Source organism: Pseudophryne corroboree, chromosome 3 (genome assembly GCF_028390025.1).
Source record: "Pseudophryne corroboree isolate aPseCor3 chromosome 3, aPseCor3.hap2, whole genome shotgun sequence".
Lineage (NCBI taxonomy): Eukaryota > Metazoa > Chordata > Amphibia > Anura > Myobatrachidae > Pseudophryne > Pseudophryne corroboree.
Genome location: NC_086446.1, coordinates 743,503,606 through 743,525,568, shown reverse-complemented (window position 1 = coordinate 743,525,568; position 21,963 = coordinate 743,503,606). Strand labels below are relative to the sequence as shown.

At 47.2% G+C, this 21,963-nt stretch overlaps 1 protein-coding gene across 5 annotated transcripts in view; it reads left to right on the top strand.

Moving 5' to 3' along the window:
* Positions 1-21,963, top strand: part of R3HCC1L (R3H domain and coiled-coil containing 1 like) — a 201,581-nt gene that overhangs the window by 102,952 nt on the left and 76,666 nt on the right. For 3 of the 5 annotated variants that reach the window (XM_063962295.1, XM_063962296.1, XM_063962300.1), the window contains exon 8: positions 4,678-5,083. The exons of 1 other annotated variant lie outside the window; for it this stretch is intronic. In XM_063962295.1, coding sequence (XP_063818365.1) covers positions 4,678-4,730 — 53 coding nt within the window. In that variant the 3' untranslated portion in view covers positions 4,731-5,083. One more of the 5 variants, XM_063962299.1, reaches the window with a different exon arrangement.

The window sequence follows — 21,963 nt, the reverse complement described above, 5'->3', positions numbered from 1 at the left end:
GATAAACCAGTGATAAGTGCAAGGTGACAAACACACCAACCAATCAGCTCTCACATGTAAATTAACAGTTAGGAGCTGATTGGCTGGTGTATTATCACCTTGCACTTAACACTGCTTTATCACTGGTTTATCACTTCCTTATGCCTTCTCCAGGTTAATACATCTACCCCATAGTATATTCCCACATAAAAGCTTACATCTGGCAAATTGATGTATTCACCATACATTAATCTGTACATTATAGAAAATGAGGGGAGGGGACACACTCTTTCAAATGATGTGGCTTCTTTAGTAGATATTGCCTTGTGATCACCAGATAATGGGGCAGATGCATTAACCTGGAGAAGGCATAAGAAAGTGATAAACCAGTGATAAATGCTAGGTGATACACGCACCAGCCAATCAGCTCTAATATGTAAATTAACAGTTAAGAGCTGATTGGCTGGTGCGTGTATTACCTTGCATTTATCAGTGGTTTATCACTTCCTTATGCCTTCTCCAGGTTAATACATCTGCCCCAATATCCTGCGCTACAAAAAAACTTTTTTTTTTTTCTTCATATAAGGAAGGGAGGACACTGTGAACAAGAACGCAGCGTCTGATTGGTCCTCCCACTCACAGAGAACCAAAAGAAGCATACATAACCACTAATTTGGGAAGTTGTGCTAACTCTGAGTATGTTGGCAAGTTGGTAGCATACACAATTTAACTACACTCATCACTGTGCAACTATTAATCCCAGGTAACCATGACCAGGTAATACGTATTTATTTGAGGAGGGACATGGGCACATTTTTTTTCCCTCCCAGCTATAAAGAGAACCTTTTTTATGTTTTTGTTTGGCATCATCCTGTGTGCGGTTTTCGCTTCTGTAATGTAGAATATTCTTTGAATATCCTGCCATGGAAAACTGTTCGGCAGAATTGAGGTGTTCTCACTCCTGCCCCCACCACGAAATACGGCAAAGTGAATTAACCATTATCATCCTAACTATACTCAGAGGATCTAAGTTCTGGCAAACGTCGGTTTACAGATTGGTCTCTCTACAGTTTCTCTGCCTAATAGTATTGTTCTGTGTTTGATCGTGCTTGTTCCTGTCACCTACTGTATAGCACACTATGGGATCAATTCGATTATGTGTGAAATGGCGTTGCAACGGCATGGAAACACCGGTACCTCATCTCGCCCCCATATCACCCCGGACTCACAGATTTTTGTACACAGTCCTAAAGTATTGTAGTAAGTCTGAGGCGACCGTAAGTGCCCAGATGCGTAAACATTCTGGCATGACGAGCCGACTAATTCAATAGACTGTAATGGAGTAGCATCATTAATGGTGGTGGGCTCCAAACCTATTCAGCTACACCTAAGCTGTGGTGGACTAGGATCTAAGAAACATACTGTAGCAAGCCTGCACTCATAAATGGCCATTGCTTCATTATATGTCCTTATTACAGAGGAGCCTAATGCATGGGTAAGGAGGCTATAGCGCAGGGGTGGGGCAGTAAGTGGCCCTCCAGCTGCTGTAGGACTACTACACATCCCAGCATATGCAGACATAGTTGTACTGTGAAGCAACTGTGGCCGGGCATGCTGGGATGTGTAGTTCAACAGCAGCTGGAGGGCCACTTCCTGCTGTAGAGGGTGTGGATAACATTTCATTATTGAGAAGCAAAATATAGATTTTGATTTTAAATAACATTTAATATTTAACCTAAAATTGGAATTTCCGTCTTGACTCGTCCAGTGAAGACCACCAGATGGCGCTCACTTAACCGCACGTATTTATTTAAATACTGTACACTGGTTTCCGTACCACCCATACTGGACTGCTGGTTTTAGTGTACAAATAAGAGTCTTACTACAGAGCTTTTTATGCTTGCTATATTATGCCCCATCTTCATTTCCTTTAGCACTAAGGGAAGAGGAGCTGCCAGTGCATCCAGCTGTGCCGCAAATTTACAGTTCTTCCATTGACCGTCTGAATAACTTGTCACTGTTGATTTTGCTGGTAGACGAGGGACCCGGCTACTGTAGTAATAGTGTTTGCTGTCCTATGTGACCGCACAGCCGGTGACTGAAGCGGAAATGTAGAAGTGATGTGGAAAGTGCATAAGACTGGAGTTTGCTAGTATTACAATTGAAGTAGTAGCGTTTCGGCATAGCCCTGTGTACAGTCCCACTGCAGTCTCTGTGTACAGTCCCACTGCAGTCTCTGTGTACAGTCCCACTGCAGTCTCTGTGTACAGTCCCACTGCAGTCTCTGTGTACAGTCCCACTGCAGTCTCTGTGTACAGTCCCACTGCAGTCTCTGTGTACAGTCCCACTGCAGTCTCTGTGTACAGTCCCACTGCAGTCTCTGTGTACAGTCCCACTGCAGTCTCTGTGTACAGTCCCACTGCAGTCTCTGTGTACAGTCCCACTGCAGTCTCTGTGTACAGTCCCACTGCAGTCTCTGTGTACAGTCCCACTGCAGTCACTGTGTACAGTCCCACTGCAGTCACTGTGTACAGTCCCACTGCAGTCACTGTGTACAGTCCCACTGTAGTCCCTGCACAAAGCACTGTCTACTTTCCCCCTACCAGGCAGTCAGAGATGCATCATCTTTGGTGATTGTAAATCAGGGGTGGAGAGCCATTTGGATATTTATAAATCCTTCGGGGGCCATACCAAAATTATCAGCTTAAAAACTAGCCTGCCCCCAGTCAGTAGTTATGCCACCAGTAGATTTACCCCAGTCACTTGTTAGGCCCCCAATATATATTCCCCCAGTAGTTATGCCCCCAGTCAGTAGTTATGCCCCAGTACATACTGTATGCTCCCAGTCACTTGTTATGCCCCAGTAGCTATGGCCCCAGTCAGTTGTTATGCCTTATTAGATATGCCCCCAGTCACTTGTTATGCCCCAGTAGCTATGGCCCCAGTCAGTTGTTATGCCTTATTAGATATGCTCCCAGTCACTTGTTATGCCCCAGTAGCTATGGCCCCAGTCACTTGTTATGCCCCAGTAGCTATGGCCCCAGTCAGTTGTTATGCCTTATTAGATATGCTCCCAGTCACTTGTTATGCCCCAGTAGCTATGGCTCCAGTCAGTTGTTATGCCCCATTAGATATGCCCCCAGTCACTTGTTATGCCCCATTAAATATGCCCTCTAGTAGTGCCGCTTACACACACACATTAAAAGAAAATAAAACACAATACGCCCCGCTCCTGCTTCCGGACTGTTGCCCTCCACCTGGCCGCCCGCTCCTCAGAACTATGGGAGAAACGTCATGACATCTCTCACATACAGCCGCACACTGCCAGAGCCGGAAGCCGGAGCTCAGGAGTGAGCTCCTGCCTCCGGCTGCTGCTGAGGGGAAGAAGCCGGGCGCCCGCTGGTAACAAAATCTCAGCGGGCGCCCGGCATCTCCCTTGGTTAGGTGAGTTAGGTGAGCCTGGCCGGATCAAGTGGCTCTGCAGGCCTTATATGGCCCGCTGGCCTGAGGTTCCCCACCCCTGTTGTAAATAAAGGACGTTTAATCCAATGTTCAGATACTTGGACTGAGACACACTATGCTACAGACAAATGTCAGCGTACACCATTGTGGCAGAAGTATGAGCAGGATGCTTGCGCCAGGCCTGTGGTCTCATACTGCTGGACTGCGGCTTGCGCTGTTGTTATTGTAGCTCAAACTTAGATTTTCTTGGGACGATTGAATTGTTTAATGGGCGCCCGTTTCCCCTGTCACTTTAGATGGGGCGAAATGCAGTTGTCTAACATGCACAGCAGCGATCAGGTCTGAATTAGGCCCATAGTTCAGTACCATATACTGAATGATATCCCTTCAAACCAGTCATTGAGTTGCTGTATTGATTATCTTGCAGTGTGCGGCGGCTTAATTCCAAATCACTGAGCCAGGAAGAAACAAGTTGTATATTTGAGCTTTGTTTCACACCACACCCTAGCACGAGTTGCAGAATAACCTTCCATCACTGAGCTGTTCAGGGACCTTGCTCCTTCCACTCTCCAAACCTCAGTCTGTGACTTCCCGTTGATTTCCATCATGCACCTAGAACCATGGAACTTGCCCTATCCCATCCCTGCACACACTAATTCAGTCCAGCAAGTGGATAGGTCACTGCTGGTCACCATCTAGGTTTCCTAAAATACTTTATGCTGCTGTTAGCATTATGATGATCTGATTAGCCACAGGTCTATCCACTACCTACTGTAAAAGTGGGAATAAACTTACTTGCAGGAAATGTAGAGTAGCACGATGCCAGAATGACTGACTGACTGTCTCCCAAGTCGGCTCCGTAACAGTATGTCCATGGAAAGTGGGGTTATCCGTGGGAAAATGCTATTAAAAGTAAAAAAAACCTACCAACAGAATCTGGGTCAAGAAAGCTGAGGGCTACAAGACAAAGCGTTTGGGGGGGCCGCCTGACGGACATCCATGCTCTTTGCCATTCTTCTTTGTAGACACATCATACTGTAACACAGGCACTCGCCTTTCCTGGAAGCCTAGGGGAACACGTCTCCTATATCACTGAGCCTTCCAGATGGAAATGCCTTTTCCCCCCAGACAAATCTATTTCCGAAATAGAAATGTAATTCTGTATAATTGTTCAGGAGAAAGCAAAGTGCGTTCAAGACCAGAATCCTTAGTATATACGTATATTTCCCTCTACAGAGCGAAGGCATTTAGAAGTAAAACAGCGAGAAGATGCCTGGGAAGGGAGGTGACGACACCGCCAGCGTGTGCTGCAACATGGACAAGTAGAGGACATCTGTCTCGGAAGACCTGCCCGGGTGGCTCTGTGTGCTGTTTTTACTTTGTTTTACTCCGCTGTGGAAGAATAAAGAGATTTATCTGACAAAATAGACACTTTAAAGTGTGCTGACAGCGCCGTGGCGGGCTGGAGGGAGTGATGAGCTTATCGTGTTGTTTTACATCAGTCTCCCAGAAAAAAACATGTTCTGCTTTTAAGAGAAACAGGGATTTTTTCCACCTCCTTTTTAATATTCTCTTTCTTTTTCTTTTTTTCCTCTCTCTCTCTCTCTCTCTCTCTCTCTCTCTCTCTCTCTCTCTCTCTCTCTCCTTTAAGATGCAGAAATACAGTGTCTGAATACTCTCACAGAACTGGAAGAGAAATGAGCCTTTTACAGAAATATAGGTTTTTGCTGCTTGGTGCAGTTTATGATGTATTTTGATTAATACCCCATCAACATTTTTTTATTATTAAATGTCTCGCAAGAAATCCAAAACTGGCTGCAAATGGTCTGATCGGTAGCAGAGAGGGGGAGACGCTGTGAGTTCCTGATATTGTCATAAAATGAGTTTCAGTGGGAAGCTAGTGTAACATTCAAGTGATAAATTACTGCCTTTCCAAAGGGCTTAATTATCATGAGTAAAATCACTGAAGTGGAAATGGTTCTTGATTCAGCACAGAACAGCTCCCTGTAAGCAGCAAGGGTCTGACCTAAACAGTATGTCCCCACTCATCTCTCAGTCATCGTGTTGTGTGTAAAATAACCTTTACACCAAGATGTTTCACGTCACATTGGGTGCAAAACGAACAGAGGACATTTATAGTTGAAGTGGAGACTGGAGTATTAACAAATGCATACAGTATGATAAAGATGCACAGTGATAGCAACTTTCTTTTGTACTACTTACCCTTTCCTTATTACTGGCTGTTCTAATTTTACCCATTATTGCAGAGGTTCTCAAACGCGTTCCTCAAGGCACGCCAATGGTCCAGGTTTTACGTTTATCCATGCTTGGCCACAGGTGACTTAATTAGCACAGTTTGATATAACCATCTCTGTTTAGCCATGGATATAACTAAAACCTGGACCATTGGGATGCCCTGAGGACCGCGTTTGAGAACCTCTGTATTAGTGAGTTTACGAATTTTATAAATAACCCCACAATATACCTGGTTTTAAAAATGTAACTGGGTCATCCATCTCCAGTAAAGCATTCTCATAGCAATCATTGATGTGTTTGTCAGTAAAACTACTGGAAAACAAATACATCTGGTTGGTAATGGACAAGCAATTATAATGTGGGATAAACATTGTTAAACAGTTACATTTATATAGAGGTCAAGGGTTGTGCTTGTAGTCTACCATCTATCACTAATTCTCAATGGTCCATGAATGCTTTTATTATTATATGATTTTATTACCTGAAACATCATCTTGACGCTTCTCTTACAATATTTGACGGTTCTTTAGTCAGGTTATACTTTTGTTAATCTACAGATTCTAATAGAAGTCTCCAGGTATTACGTGACTTCGTTCTAGAGCCAGCTCTTCTGGGATTTATAGTTCTTGAACAGCCTGCACCCCTCTGTTCTAGTGCAACCATAATTTAACTTACTACTTAGCATTAAAAGAATGTAATTGCTGTGCCGAGAGCAACGTCAATTTTTTTTTTTTTTTAAATCAAATTTTTATTTTATTTTATTATTATCCATATTCTAAAAATCACTGAGCCTCACTGGCAGCAGCTGTTTTTTTGCTATGGCCGCAAGAATGATGGGCTGTGGACATAAAAGCTTGTTTTAAAAAATGTTTTTTTATTGTTTTTATTTTTTCCTGCATTAATAAATGATGGTTTTGGCGGATGTGACGCAGGTACTTCTGTAAAACCTGGAAACTTTGTAATGCTTGCATCCAACCTGATGAGCTGTGAATGCACCTACAGTAGACCTACTGAACCGACCGATCTGTACCTTGTAGCATTTTCTATCTAACCTTTTGACAATGGTTTATTTCAACAATATACTGAACATGTGATAAATTGTTAACATTTGTCCAAAAAATTCTCAAATTTGCTAATTTCTTACAATTGTGTTTTTGTTTTGTATAAGTGAATTTACTGTTACAATACAGATATGTTGTTTTATTTTATTATAAATGTGTGATTTATCTTTTTTGGACTAAATGAAATGGGTTTTTTTAATGTTTATTTTTGTTTTTAAGATTAAACAGATGTTTCTACTCCCAAAACCGAGAGTCCCAGGCCTGGCTTCCTTGTACAAGATAATATTACTGCTAAATGTAGATTTTAAAAACTTCTTAAAATTTTTTGATAGTTTGTCTACAGTCCTCCCCCCCCCCCCCCACACAATGGGGCAGATGTATTGAGCCTGGAGAAATGATAAAGCAGTGATAAGTGCAAAGTGATAACGTACCAGCAAATCAGCTCCAATATGTAAATTGGGGAGTTAGGAGCTGATTGGCTGGTGTGTTATCACCTTGCACTTATCACTGCTTTATCACTTCTCCTGGCTTAATACATCTGCCCCAATAATCTCTGCGCACAAACCAGACTTTCTCCTTAGGCCAATTTTAAATAAGCATCCGATAACCAACCTTATTTCCGATGGTGACATCCTAACAGGGATACAAGAAATAAATCAGGGTGAGTCTGAATATGGAGGAGGAACTTTGACAATTTCTCGGTCCTTCTTGGCCGATGACTTTCTTACTAATGATTTCAGCCATTTTTCATATCCTATATTCAGTATATTTATACCACTCCCATGACAACCTTGATGGTCAGTGGGGCATTTGAGTCTGTTTATCTTGCACAGAAATCCACCCCATGTGTTCCTCTTCGGTTTTCATTACAGCACTTCTTCATACCTATGCCTCTATGCAGGTACTGTATATACGGGCGGCAAGGTGGTTAAGTTACTGCATTTGCGGATAGATATATATATATATATATATATATATATATGTGTATATATATATATATATATATATATATATATATGTGTGTGTGTGTGTGTGTGTGTGTGTGTGTGTGTGTGTGTATGTATATATATATATATATATGTGTGTGTGTATGTATATATATATATGTGTGTGTGTGTGTGTGTGTATGTATGTATGTATGTATGTATGTATGTATGTATATATATATATATTTCTCTAACGTCCTAAGTGGATGCTGGGGACTCCGTAAGGACCATGGGGATTAGCGGCTCCGCAGGAGACTGGGCACAACTATAAAGAAAGCTTTTAGACTACTGGTGTGCACTGGCTCCTCCCACTAAGACCCTCCTCCAGACCTCAGTTAGATTCTTGTGCCCGGCTGAGCTGGATGCACACTAGGGGCTCTCCTGAGCACCTAGAAAGAAAGTATATTTAGGTTTTTTATTTTACAGTGAGATCTGCTGGCAACAGACTCACTGCAGCGAGGGACTAAGGGGAGAAGAAGTGAACCTACCTAACAGGTGGTAGTTTGGGCTTCTTAGGCTACTGGACACCATTAGCTCCAGAGGGATCGACCGCAGGACCCGACCTTGGTGTTCGTTCCCGGAGCCGCGCCGCCGTCCCCCTTACAGAGCCAGAAGCAACGAAGAGGTCTGGAAAATCGGCGGCAGAAGACTTCGGTCTTCACCAAGGTAGCGCACAGCACTGCAGCTGTGCGCCATTGCTCCTAATGTACACCTCACACTCCGGTCACTGATGGGTGCAGGGCGCTGGGGGGGGGCGCCCTGAGGGCAATATATGACACCTTGGCTGGTAAATATACATCATATATAGTCCTAGAGGCTATAATAGATGTAAAATTACCCCTGCCAGTATTCCAGAAAAAGCGGGAGAAAGTCCGCCGAAAAGGGGGCGGGGCTTCTCCCTCAGCACACTGGCGCCATTTTTCCCTCACAGTTCCGCTGGAAGGAAGCTCCCTGGCTCTCCCCTGCAGTCTGAACACTACAGAAGGGTAAAAAAGAGGGGGGGGGGGGGGGCACTAAATTTAGGCGCAGTATAGATAATATATATATGTGATATACTGTATATAAAAAAGCAGCTATAAGGGAAAACACTCATTGATAGTGGGATCCCTGTGTTATATAGCGCTCTGGTGTGTGCTGGCATACTCTCTCTCTGTCTCCCCAAAGGGCTTTGTGGGGTCCTGTCCTCTGTCAGAGCATTCCCTGTGTGTTTGCGGTGTGTCGGTACGGCTGTGTCGACATGTTTGATGAGGAGGCTTATGTGGAGGCGGAGCAAATGCCTGTAAATGTGATGTCACCCCCTGCGGGGTCGACACCTGAGTGGATGGTGCTGTGGAAGGACTTACGCGACAGTGTCGACTCCTTGCATAAAAGGTTTGACGACATGCCTATTGTGGGACAGCCGGCTTCTCAGCCTGTGCCTGCCCAGGCGTCTCAAAAGCCATCAGGGGCTCTAAAACGCCCGCTACCTCAGATGGCTGACACAGATGTCGACACGGATACTGACTCCAGTGTCGACGACGATGAGACTAATGTAACTTCCAGTAGGGCCACACGTTACATGATTGAGGCAATGAAAAATGTGTTGCACATTTCTGATGTTACCCCCGGTACCACAAAAAAGGGTATAATGTTTGGAGAAAAAAACTACCAGTAGCTTTTCCTCCGTCTGAAGAGTTAAATGAAGTGTGTGAAGAAGCGTGGGCTTCCCCTGATATTTTTGGTAATTTCTAAGAGGTTACTAATGGCGTACCCTTTCCCGCCAGAGGATAGGTCACGCTGGGAAACATCCCCTAGGGTGGATAAAGCGCTCACACGCTTGCCAAAGAAGGTTGCACTACCGTCTCCGGATACGGCCGCCCTGAAGGAATCTGCTGATAGAAAGCAGGAGGCTATCCTGAAATCTATATATACACACACAGGTGTTATACTGAGACCGGCTATTGCTTCAGCCTGGATGTGCAGTGCTGCTGCTGCATGGTCAGATTCCCTGTCAGAAAATATAGATACCCTAGACAGGGACACTATATTGCTAAACGTAGAGCATATAAAAGACGCACTTTTATACATGAGGGATGCACAGAGGGATATTTGCCGGCTGGCATCCAAAATTAGTGCAATGTCCATTTCTGCCAGGAGAGGGTTATGGACTCGGCAGTGGACAGGAGATGCAGATTCCAAACGACACATGGAAGTTCTGCCTTATAAGGGTGAGGAGTTGTTCGGGGATGGTCTCTCGGACCTCGTTTCCGCAGCAACAGCTGGGAAGTCTACATTTTTACCCCATGTTCCCTCACAACCAAAGAAAGCACCGTATTATCAGGTACAGTCCTTTCGGCCCAATAGGGGCAAGCGGGTTAAAGGCGCGTCCTTTCTGCCCAGAGGCAGAGGTAGGGGAAAGAAGCTGCAGCATACAGCCAGTTCCCAGGAGCAAAAGTCCTCCCCCGCTTCCTCTAAGTCCACAGCATGACGCTGGGGCTTCACAGGCGGAGCCAGGTACGGTGGGGGCCCGTCTCAAAAACTTCAGCAATCAGTGGGCTCGCTCACGGGTGGATCCCTGGATCCTTCAAGTAGTATCTCAGGGGTACAAGCTGGAATTCGAGACGTCTCCCCCCCGCCGTTTCCTCAAATCTGCCTTGTCAACCACTCCCTCAGGCAGGGAGGCAGTGTTGCAGGCAATTCACAAGCTGTATTCACAACAAGTGATAGTAAAGGTGCCCCTACTTCAACAAGGAAGGGGTTACTATTCCACAATGTTGGTGGTACCGAAACCGGACGGTTCGGTGAGACCCATTTTAAATTTGAAATCCTTGAACACATATATAAAAAAATTCAAGTTCAAGATGGAATCGCTCAGGGCGGTTATTGCAAGCCTGGACGAGGGGGATTACATGGTATCACTGGACATCAAGGATGCTTACCTACATGTCCCTATTTACCATCCTCACCAGGAGTACCTCAGATTTGTGGTACAAGATTGTCATTACCAATTCCAGACGTTGCCGTTCGGTCTATCCACGGCTCCGAGGGTCTTTACCAAGGTAATGGCCGAAATGATGATACTCCTTCGAAAGAAGGGAGTTTTAATGATCCCGTACTTGGACGATCTCCTGATAAAGGCGAGGTCCAGAGAGCAGTTGTTGGTAGGGGTAGCACTATCTCGGGAAGTGCTACAACAGCACGGCTGGATTCTAAACATTCCAAAGTCACAGCTGGTCCCTACGACACGTCTGCTGTTCCTAGGGATAGTTCTTGACACAGAACAGAGAAAAGTGTTTCTCCCGGAGGAGAAGGCCAAGGAGCTGTCATCTCTAGTCAGAGGCCTCCTAAAGCCAAAACAGGTGTCGGTGCATCACTGCACGCGGATCCTGGGAAAGATGGTAGCTTCCTACGAAGCGATTCCATTCGGCAGGTTTCATGCAAGAACCTTTCAGTGGGACCTGTTGGACAAGTGGTCTGGATCGCATCTTCAGATGCATCGTCTGATAACCCTGTCTCCAAGGACAAGGGTGTCTCTGCTGTGGTGACTGCAGAGTGCTCATCTTCAAGAGGGCCGCAGATTCGGCATACAGGACTGGGTCCTGGTGACCACTGATGCCAGCCTTCGAGGCTGGGGAGCAGTCACACAGGGAAGAAACTTCCAAGGACTATGGTCAAGTCAGGAGACTTCCCTGCACATAAATATTCTGGAACTGAGGGCCATTTACAATGCCCTAAGTCAGGCAAAACCCCTGCTTCAAAACCAGCCGGTACTGATCCAGTCAGACAACATCACGGCGGTCGCCCATGTAAATCGACAGGGTGGCACGAGAAGCAGGACGGCAATGGCAGAAGCCACAAGGATTCTCCGATGGGCGGAAAATCACGTGTTAGCACTGTCAGCAGTGTTCATTCCGGGAGTGGACAACTGGGAAGCAGACTTCCTCAGCAGGCACGACCTCCACCCGGGAGAGTGGGGACTTCATCCAGAAGTCTTTCAAATGATTGTAAACCGGTGGAAAAAGCCACAGGTGGACATGATGGCGTCCCGCCTAAACAAAAAGCTAGAAAAATATTGCGCCAGGTCGAGAGACCCGCAGGCGATAGCTGTGGACGCTCTAGTGACACCGTGGGTGTACCGATCAGTTTATGTGTTCCCTCATCTTCCTCTCATACCAAAGGTACTGAGGATAATAAGGAGAAGAGGAGTAAGAACTGTACTCATTGTTCCGGATTGGCCAAGAAGAGCTTGGTACCCGGAACTTCAAGAAATGATGTCAGAGGACCTATGGCCTCTAACGCTCAGACAAGACCTGCTGCAGCAGGGGCCCTGTCTGTTCCAAGACTTACCGCGGCTGCGTTTGACGGCATGGCGGTTGAACACCGGATCCTGAAGGAAAAGGGCATTCCGGAGGAAGTCATTCCTACGCTGATTAAAGCTAGGAAAGAAGTAACCGCAAACCATTATCACCTCATATGGCGAAAATATGTTGCGTGGTGTGAGGCCAGGAAGGCCCCAACGGAGGAATTTCAGCTGGGCCGTTTCCTGCACTTCCTACAGTCAGGGGGTGACTATGGGCCTAAAATTGGGTTCCATTAAGGTCCGGATTTCGGCTCTATCGATTTTCTTCCAGAGAGAACTGGCTTCACTACCTGAAGTTCAGACTTTTGTTAAGGGAGTGCTGCATATTCAGCCCCCTTTTGTGCCTCCAGTGGCACCTTGGGATCTCAACGTGGTGTTGGATTTCCTAAAGTCACATTGGTTTGAGCCACTGAAAACCGTGGATTTGAAATATCTCACGTGGAAAGTGCTCATGTTGTTGGCCTTGGCTTCGACCAGGCGTGTATCAGAATTGGCGGCTTTGTCATGTAAAAGCCCTTATCTGATTTTCCATATGGATAGGGCAGAATTGAGGACTCGTCCCCAGTTTCTCCCCAAAGTGGTATCAGCTTTTCATCTGAACCAACCTATCGTGGTGCTTGCGGCTACAAATGACTTGGAGGCTTCCAAGTTGTTGGATGTAGTCAGGGCCCTAAAAATCTATGTTTCCTGGACAGCTGGAGTCAGAAAGACTGACTCGCTCTTTATCCTGTATGCGCCCAACAAGTTGGGTGCACCTGCTTCAAAGCAGACTATTGCTCGCTGGATCTGTAGTACGATTCAGCTTGCACATTCTGCGGCTGGACTGCCGCATCCTAAATCGGTAAAAGCCCATTCCACGAGGAAGGTGGGCTCTTCTTGGGCGGCTGCCCGAGGGGTCTCGGCTCTTCAACTTTGCCGAGCAGCTACTTGGTCGGGGTCAAACACGTTTGCTAAATTCTACAAGTTTGACACCCTGGCTGAGGAGGACCTTGAGTTTGCTCATTCGGTGCTGCAGAGTCATCCGCACTCTCCCGCCCGTTTGGAAGCTTTGGTATAATCCCCATGGTCCTTACGAAGTCCCCAGCATCCACTTAGGACGTTAGAGAAAATAAGAATTTACTCACCGGTAATTCTATTTCTCATAGTCCGTAGTGGATGCTGGGCGCCCATCCCAAGTGCGGATTGTCTGCAATACTTGTATATAGGGGGTCATTCCGAGTTGTTCGCTCGCAAGCGGATTTTAGCAGATTTGCTCATGCTAAGCCGCCGCCTACTGGGAGTGAATCTTAGCATCTTATAATAGCGTACGATGTAATCGCAATATTGCGATTACACACCTCGTAGCAGTTTCTGAGTAGCTCCAGACTTACTCGGCATCTGCGATCAGTTCAGTGCTTGTCGTTCCTGGTTTGACGTCACAAACACACCCAGCGTTCGCCCAGACACTCCCCCGTTTCTCCAGCCACTCCCGCGTTTTTTCCGGAAACGGTAGCGTTTTTCCCACACGCCCATAAAACGGCCTGTTTCCGCCCAGTAACACCCATTTCCTGTCAATCACATTACGATCGCCAGAACGATGAAAAAGCCGTGAGTAAAAATCCTAACTGCATAGCAAATTTACTTGGCGCAGTCGCAGTGCGGACATTGCGCATGCGCATTAAGCGAAAAATCGCTGCGATGCGAAGATTTTTACCGAGCGAACAACTCGGAATGACCCTCATAGTTATTGCTTAACTAAAGGGTTATTGTTGAGCCATCTGTTGAGAGGCTCAGTTGTTATCATACTGCTAACTGGGTATTGTATCACGAGTTATACGGTGTGATTGGTGTGGCTGGTATGAGTCTTACCCGGGATTCAAAATCCTTCCTTATTGTGTCAGCTCTTCCGGGCACAGTATCCTAACTGAGGTCTGGAGGAGGGTCTTAGTGGGAGGAGCCAGTGCACACCAGTAGTCTAAAAGCTTTCTTTATAGTTGTGCCCAGTCTCCTGCGGAGCCGCTAATCCCCATGGTCCTTACGGAGTCCCCAGCATCCACTACGGACGATGAGAAATAGAATTACCGGTGAGTAAATTCTTATTTTTTTTATATATATATATATATATATATATATATATATATATACACACATATTTATTTCCCCGTATTATCTTCATGATTGTCCACTTCCAATGTGCTTTAATAATTGCATCTTTTTATGTAAAGCAGAGACCAGAATGGAGAAAAACGTTCCTCGTTTGCTACAGATGACAAGGCATTGAAATACTATGTGTATAAAGTGCCATTGTAACCTCTATCAGCCTCGTAGCTCTGGATCTGATACAGATGGACTTAGAAATGGTAAACGCACACATTGTCCTTCATGGGTAGATCTGACTTCAACAATATGGCGCCCATCTCTATGTTCTCATTTTGTAGAAATCTGCTTATCTGTAAAGGGGATGATGTAGTTCACATTAATAAGTTGTTTGAAGAATTCATACAGCCTGCAGTATGTGGGGTATACACACTTTCCAGACATTACCTTATTTAATAGGGAAAATTATCACATCAAACGGAGAAGTAAACCAGGAGTTTTAATAAAATTGAAAAAAAATCAATCTATGCTTATTTCAACCAACTGCAATAGCAGACTTGCAACCAGGTAAGATATACGACATGGACAGTATATAATGCACTGCCGGTAAGCTCAGTGGCGTCAAACCAGGAGTATCCTGTGCTGGTCAGTTACGTTCTAAGGTGGTCATTCCGAGTTGATCGCTAGCTGCTTTCGCTCGCTGTGCAGCGATGAGGCAAAAAAAGGCACTTCTGCGCACGCGTGAAGTGATATTACAACGAACGATGTAGTTTCACACAAGGTCTAGCGAAGCTTTTCAATCGCACTACTGGCCGCAGAGTGATTGACATGAAGTGGGCGTTTCTGGGTGGCAACTGACCGTTTTCAGGGAGTGTTCGAAAAAACGCAGGCGTGGCTGGCCAAACGCAGGGCGTGTTTGTGACGTCAAAACAGGAACTGAACAGTCTGAAGTCATCGCAAGCGCTGAGTAGGTATTGAGCTACTCTAAAACTGCACAAAAAAATGATGCCGCCGCACTGCGATCCTTTCGTTCGCACTTCTGCTAAGCTAAAATACACTCCCAGTGGGAGGCGGCATAGCGTTTGCACGGCTGCTAAAAACTGCTAGCGAGCAAACAACTCGGAATGACCAACTAAGAGCTGTGCCAAACACCTTTCACAACAAGGACTTCTGTCCATCCTAAGACATACAGTATTACTGCATCTATATTATATCCTTGTTTAAGAAAGAACCTTAAAGATTGTCAAGAATGCACATGGGCAGCTTTTACCAGGAGACCTTATTGTCCGTCTCCAGACTCCTGAAACTCATCTTCTAATTTCTTATTGCATTCAGTAGCTAGGAGGCAAGTGTAAAGGTGTGGGCTGTATATGAGGTTCTGAGATTGTGGAATCATCGTGATTTCTCTAACGTCCTAGAGGATTCTGGGGTCCATATTTCTACCATGGGGTATAGACGGGTCCACCAGGAGCCATTGGCACTTTAAGAGTTTAACAGTGTGGGCTGGCTCCTCCCTCTATGCCCCTCCTACCCGACTCAGTTTAGAAAATGTGCCCGGAGGAGCCGGTCACAGCTAGGGAAGCTCTACAGAGCTTCTTTAGAAAAGTTTATTTTAGAGTTTGTTATTTTACAGGGAGGCTGCTGGCAACAGCCCGAGCAGTGTCCGCCCTGCGGGCTCTGAGCCGCTGTCTCCGCTGACTGGACACTGAGCTCCAGAGGGGATAGATTACTCCCCGCCGCAGGGGAACGCTCACCCCAGCAGCATGCCGCCACCCCCTTACAGAGCTGAAGTGTGGCGAGTGAGTCATCGGCTCCCTAACAAGCAGGGAGCAGATGTGAAGATGGTGGCTACAGGGTAGGTGCGCAGTACTAACTGTGCTCGGGGGGTGTTCAGCGGTACTTGGTGCGGCGCTGTGAGCCGGCGCCTAAACCCTACACTGACCAGAAAGCCTGTCGGGGTCCGCGGATCTCAGCTAGCACAAAATCCTCAGGCCAGTATAATCTTGGAAGAGCGGGAAGACAGTGCCATTAAGGGGGCGGAGCTTCTGAGCGGACCCAGCAGCGTTCTTTTCCTGCCTGCCGACACGCTGCCAGTGGAAGAGCAGTTCCTCCAGAGCACCTCCAGCTATCTGTACAGTACCAGGGGGTTGTAGAAGGGAGGGGAGGCTGTGTAAAGACTGTGTCACCTATAAAGGGACACAGTCAGCGCTGGTTAAGGGTCTCCCTATACCTATATAGCGCTGTGTGCGGGTTGGCTCCAATCTCTGTGTGTCTGCCATTCTTGGGGGGGCGAGAAACTCTGCCCGGCACCCTGTGTGTATGTGGGGTGTACAAGCAAACATGTCTAGAGACTCTGTCTCATATGCTGCAGAGGATTTATCTTCTCAGGAAGATCCCATCCCATGTAATCAGGATTGCACTGTTGTAGCGCAGATCCCAGCTAGAGAACCTGAGTGGTTAACCTCTCTTAGGGGGGCTATTTCTCAGATTTCTGAAAGCGTTGCATGGACTGAGCATGCAACTCAGGTATTGCAGTCCTCTATGGCAGTATGGTCCGATACTGCTCCCTCGGGGCCCCCTGCGGTACATTCTCACAAACGTGCTCTTGCCCAAATTATGCAGGATGACACAGATACCGATTCTGACACAGCAGACGGTGATGGGGATGTGTCGAGGGGGACGGCATCACTTGCTAAGGGGGTGCAGTTGATGATTGAGGCCATGCGGGATGTATTACATATTTCTGACACACCTCCTGAGCAGGTTGAGGAGGCCTTTTTCACAGACAGTAAGAAAGCCCCTCTCACCTTCCCGGCATCTAAGGAATTAAATGCTATATTTGAAAAAGCCTGGGAAAACCCGGAGAAAAAATTCCAGATCCCTAAAAGGGTTCTGATTGCTTTTCCCTTCCCGGAAGATGATAGAAAAAAATGGGAGTCCCCACCTATAGTTGACGCCTCTGTCTCTAGGCTGTCAAAACAGGTGGTCTTACCAGTCCCGGGATCTGCGTTGAAAGACCCGGCAGATCGCAAAGTGGATGTTACGCTCAAATCCATATACACGGTTTCAGGGGCTATAAAGTGGTCAATCACTCTGCAGGAGGACTTGACTACGATGGATAAAGGTGATGTTGATTTATTTTTACGTAACATACAGGATTCTGCAGGGATCCTGGTAGAATCCATGAAGGATCTGGGTTCCATGGCTGCGGGGATCTCCTCCATGTCCGTCTCGGCTCGCAGGGGTCTCGCGCCAATGATCTGCGGACGCGGAATGCAGGAAAAGTGTGGAGAGCCTACCCTATACAGGTCAGGCTCTGGGGAGGCGCTGGATGCGTGGATTGCCACGGCTACCGCGGGTAAGTCTCATTTTCTCCCCTCAGCTGCACCAGCTACGAAGAAGCCTTTTACTCCCAACACGTCATAGTCCTTTCGGCCCACTAGGCCTAGAAAGAACAAGCCCTCTCACACCTTCTTTAGAGGTGGTCGTACCAAATCCAAAAAGCCTGCTCCCGCAGGTTCCCAGGACCAGAAGCCTGCTTCTGGTTACCTCAAAGTCCTCAGCATGACGGTGGACTGCAAAGCCTGGAGGAAGGTCAGGTGGGAGCAAGACTCCGGCATTTCAGCCACGTCTGGGTGTTGTCTGGCCTGGTCCCCTGGATACAGGATATTGTTTCAAACTCCCACCTCACCGATTCTTCAAATCAGGCTTGCCGGCAGACAGAGCTATTCTACTGGATGCTATCCGAAAATTGATAGTGTCCGAGGTCATTGTTCCAGTTCCACCTCATCAGTTGACCAAATGTTACTATTCGAACCTTTTTGTGGTACCGAAACCGGATGGTTCAGTAAGGCCAATTCTGAACTTGAAATCTTTGAACCCTTATCTCAGGGACTTCAAATTCAAGATGGAGTCTCTGAGGGCGGTTATCTCAGGACTGACAGAGGGCGAGTTCCTGGTGTCCCTGGACATCAAGGATGCGTACCTCCACATTCCCATTTGGTCGCCGCATCAGGCTTATCTCAGGTGTGCACTGTTAGACGATCACTATCAGTTTCAGGCACTGCCGTTCGGTCTCTCCACGGCACTGAGGGTCTTCACCAAGGTGATGGCAGAGATGATGGTTCTCCGCAAGCAGGGGGTGAACATAATTCCATATCTGGACGATCTGCTGATCAAGGCATCGTCCAAGGAGAAGTTTTTAAGATCCATTGCTCTCACGACGCATCTGCTCAAGGAGCACGGTTGGATTCTGAACCTTCCAAAGTCTCATCTGGAGCCGACAAGGAGACTGTCTTTCCTGGGAATGATCCTCGACACGGAGGTGCAGAGGGTGTTTCTACCGGTGGAGAAAGCATTGGTGATTCAAACCATGGTCCGGGATGTCTTGAAGCCTGCCAGGGTGTCGGTTCATCACAGCATCCGCCTTCTGGGGAAGATGGTTGCCTCCTACGAGGCTCTGCAGTACGGAAGGTTTCATGCTCGATCCTTTCAACTGGATCTCTTGGACCAGTGGTCGGGATCTCACCTACACATGCACCAGAGGATAAGTCTGTCTCTGAAAGCCAGGATTTTGCTCCTCTGGTGGCTACAACTACCACACCTTCTGGAGGGCAGAAGGTTCGGAGTTCAGGACTGGATCCTTCTAACCACGGATGCAAGTCTAAAAGGTTGGGGAGCAGTCGCTCAAGGGGAGACCTTCCAAGGAAGGTGGTCGAGTCAGGAGTCCCTTCTTCCGATAAACATCCTGGAGCTAAGAGCAGTATACAACGGCCTTCTTCAAGCAGCACACCTACAGGATCGGGCTGTTCAGGTGCAGTCGGACAACGTGACCACAGTGGCCTACATAAACCGACAAGGCGGAACGAAGAGCAGGGCTGCAATGTCAGAGGTGACAAAAATCCTCCTCTGGGCAGAAAGGCACGATGTAGCGATGTCAGCAATCTTCATTCCGGGAGTAGACAACTGGGAAGCGGACTTCCTCAGCAGACACTATCTCCATCCAGGAGAGTGGGGCCTCCACCCGGAGGTGTTCGAGGAGGTAACCGGTTGGTGGGGGGCTCCTCACATAGACATGATGGCCTCCCGCCTCAATAAGAAGCTGCGGAGGTACTGTTCCAGGTCGAGGGACCCACAGGAAGTGGCGGTGGACGCACTAGTAACGCCGTGGGTGTTCACGTCAGTGTATGTATTCCCTCCACTTCCTCTGATTCCAAGAGTTCTACAACTTGTAAAAAGAACAAAAGTTCTGGCAATCCTCATTGCTCCAGACTGGTCAAGGAGGGCTTGGTACGTGGATCTGCTGGATCTACTGCTGGAATTTCCAAGGCCCCTACCTCTTCGGGAGGATCTTCTACTCCAGGGGGCGTTCGCTTATCAAGACTTACCACGGCTACGTTTGACGGCATGGCGGTTGAGCGCCAGATCTTAGCTCGGAAGGGTATTCCGAGCGAGGTTATTCCTACCCTGATACAGGCTAGGAAGGGGGTAACGTCTAAACATTACCATCGAATTTGGAAAAAATGTGTCTTGGTGTGAATCCAAGAAATTTCCTGCGGTGGAGTTTCAACTTGGACGTTTTCTCCTTTTCCTGCAAGCAGGTGTGGATATGGGTCTGAGATTGGGCTCCATCAAGGTCCAAATCTCATCTTTGTCCATTTTCTTCCAGAAACAATTGGCTGTCCTCCCTGAGGTTCAGATCTTTTTGAAAGGGGTTCTGCACATCCAGCCTCCCTTTGTGGCGCCAACGGCACCCTGGGATCTTGATGTGGTGTTACAGTTCCTGCAATCGGATTGGTTTGAGCCTCTACAGGAGGCTGAAATCAAGTTTCCCAAGTGGAAGGCGGTAACTTTGTTGGCCTTGGCTTCGGCTCGACGTGTGTCGGAATTGGGGGCTTTGTTCTGTAAAAGTCCCTATCTGGTCTTCCATGAATATAGGGCGGAACTCAGGACTCGTCAACAGTTCCTTCCTAAGGTTGTGTCGGCTTTTCATATCAACCAACCTATTGTGGCTACTATTGAAAGAAAGAATTAATACCAATAACTCTGTGCGCAACGTACTGCTGCTGGCTTGCTTATGCTCTTATGAGGTTTCCTTCACCCCTCACCAAAGTGATACAATGAAAAAAAAGAATTAGAGCATATGACTTAGCCTGCGCTGTCAGAATGTAGTCCTTATCATGACAATTCCTCAAACTTCCATTTTCATGACACTCCGTTTCACCATAGGGAAATGAAATGAAGGTAACAATAGTGAATTTTGTTTTAATAAAATGTGAAGAAATACAAAACAAAGAAATTTTCACAGTACAGGTCAATTATTACATCAATCTGCTCCTGGTGATAAGTAAATGCAGAGAAATTAGCGGAAATAAATGGAACCGTGGCCAAACAGTTCCAAACAGTGCATGGGTAATTGATAGAAACTGAAATCAGTCCAATCAGAAACCACCCTGGTTACCGGCATCAGACTCCGCATTCCTTGTGCACCTGGAGGCTCCCGCCGCGTTTCCACCCCTATCTGGGGTCTTTCTCAAGGTATCCTGGTGAATAACTGACTCCTAAACATGTATAGGTATTTAAATGTGTTCTGTCCAATCACAAGCCAAGGAGCACAGGTGCACCCTATACATAAATCTCCTAAAAAGTCCCATGTTCCCCTGCTGTGCGCCTCCCTATTGGCTGTGTCCATATACAAAATCTGATCTCCATGGTAACCAGCACCGAGCTCCCCTTGCGTCACGTCACTTCCGGTGACGTGTTTCCTGTTCATTACGTGTAACCCTAAACTCCCAGTGCATATATTATGGTTTCATCCCCTTCTCCTCACGGTGTATTTCCGGGTCTCCATGGCAACCCGGTGTGCTTCCTTGATCCTCCGTCGTGTCACTTCCTATGACGCGCACCTCGGTTGCCATGGTAACCCGGCGCTATCGTCCCGAGTGTTAAGGGCATTTTCTCTAACGTCCTAGTGGATGCTGGGGACTCCGTCAGGACCATGGGGATTAGCGGCTCCGCAGGAGACAGGGCACAAAAATAAAGCTTTAGGATCAGGTGGTGTGCACTGGCTCCTCCCCCTATGACCCTCCTCCAAGCCTCAGTTAGGTTTTTGTGCCCGTCCGAGCAGGGTGCAATCTAGGTGGCTCTCCTAAAGAGCTGCTTAGAAAAAGTTTTTAGGTTTTTTTATTTTCAGTGAGTCCTGCTGGCAACAGGCTCACTGCATCGAGGGACTTAGGGGAGAGAAGTGAACTCACCTGCGTGCAGGATGGATTGGCTTCTTAGGCTACTGGACACCATTAGCTCCAGAGGGAGTCGGAACACAGGTCTCACCCTGGGGTTCGTCCCGGAGCCGCGCCGCCGACCCCCCTTGCAGATGCCGAAGATGGAAGAGGTCCAGATGCAGGCGGCAGAAGACTTTTCAGTCTTCCTGAGGTAGCGCACAGCACTGCAGCTGTGCGCCATTGTTGTCAGCACACTTCACACAGCGGTCACGGAGGGTGCAGGGCGCTGGGGGGGGCGCCCTGGGCAGCAATGTATAATACCTTTTTTATGGCTAAAAATACATCACATATAGCCCCTGGGGGCTATATGGATGTATTTAACCCCTGCCAGGTCTCAGAAAAACGGGAGAAGAAGCCCGCCGAAAAGGGGGCGGGGCCTATTCTCCTCAGCACACAGCGCCATTTTCTCTCACAGAAATGCTGGTGGGAAGGCTCCCAGGCTCTCCCCTGCACTACACTACAGAAACAGGGTTAAAACAGAGAGGGGGGGCACTGATTTGGCGATATGACTACATATATTAAAA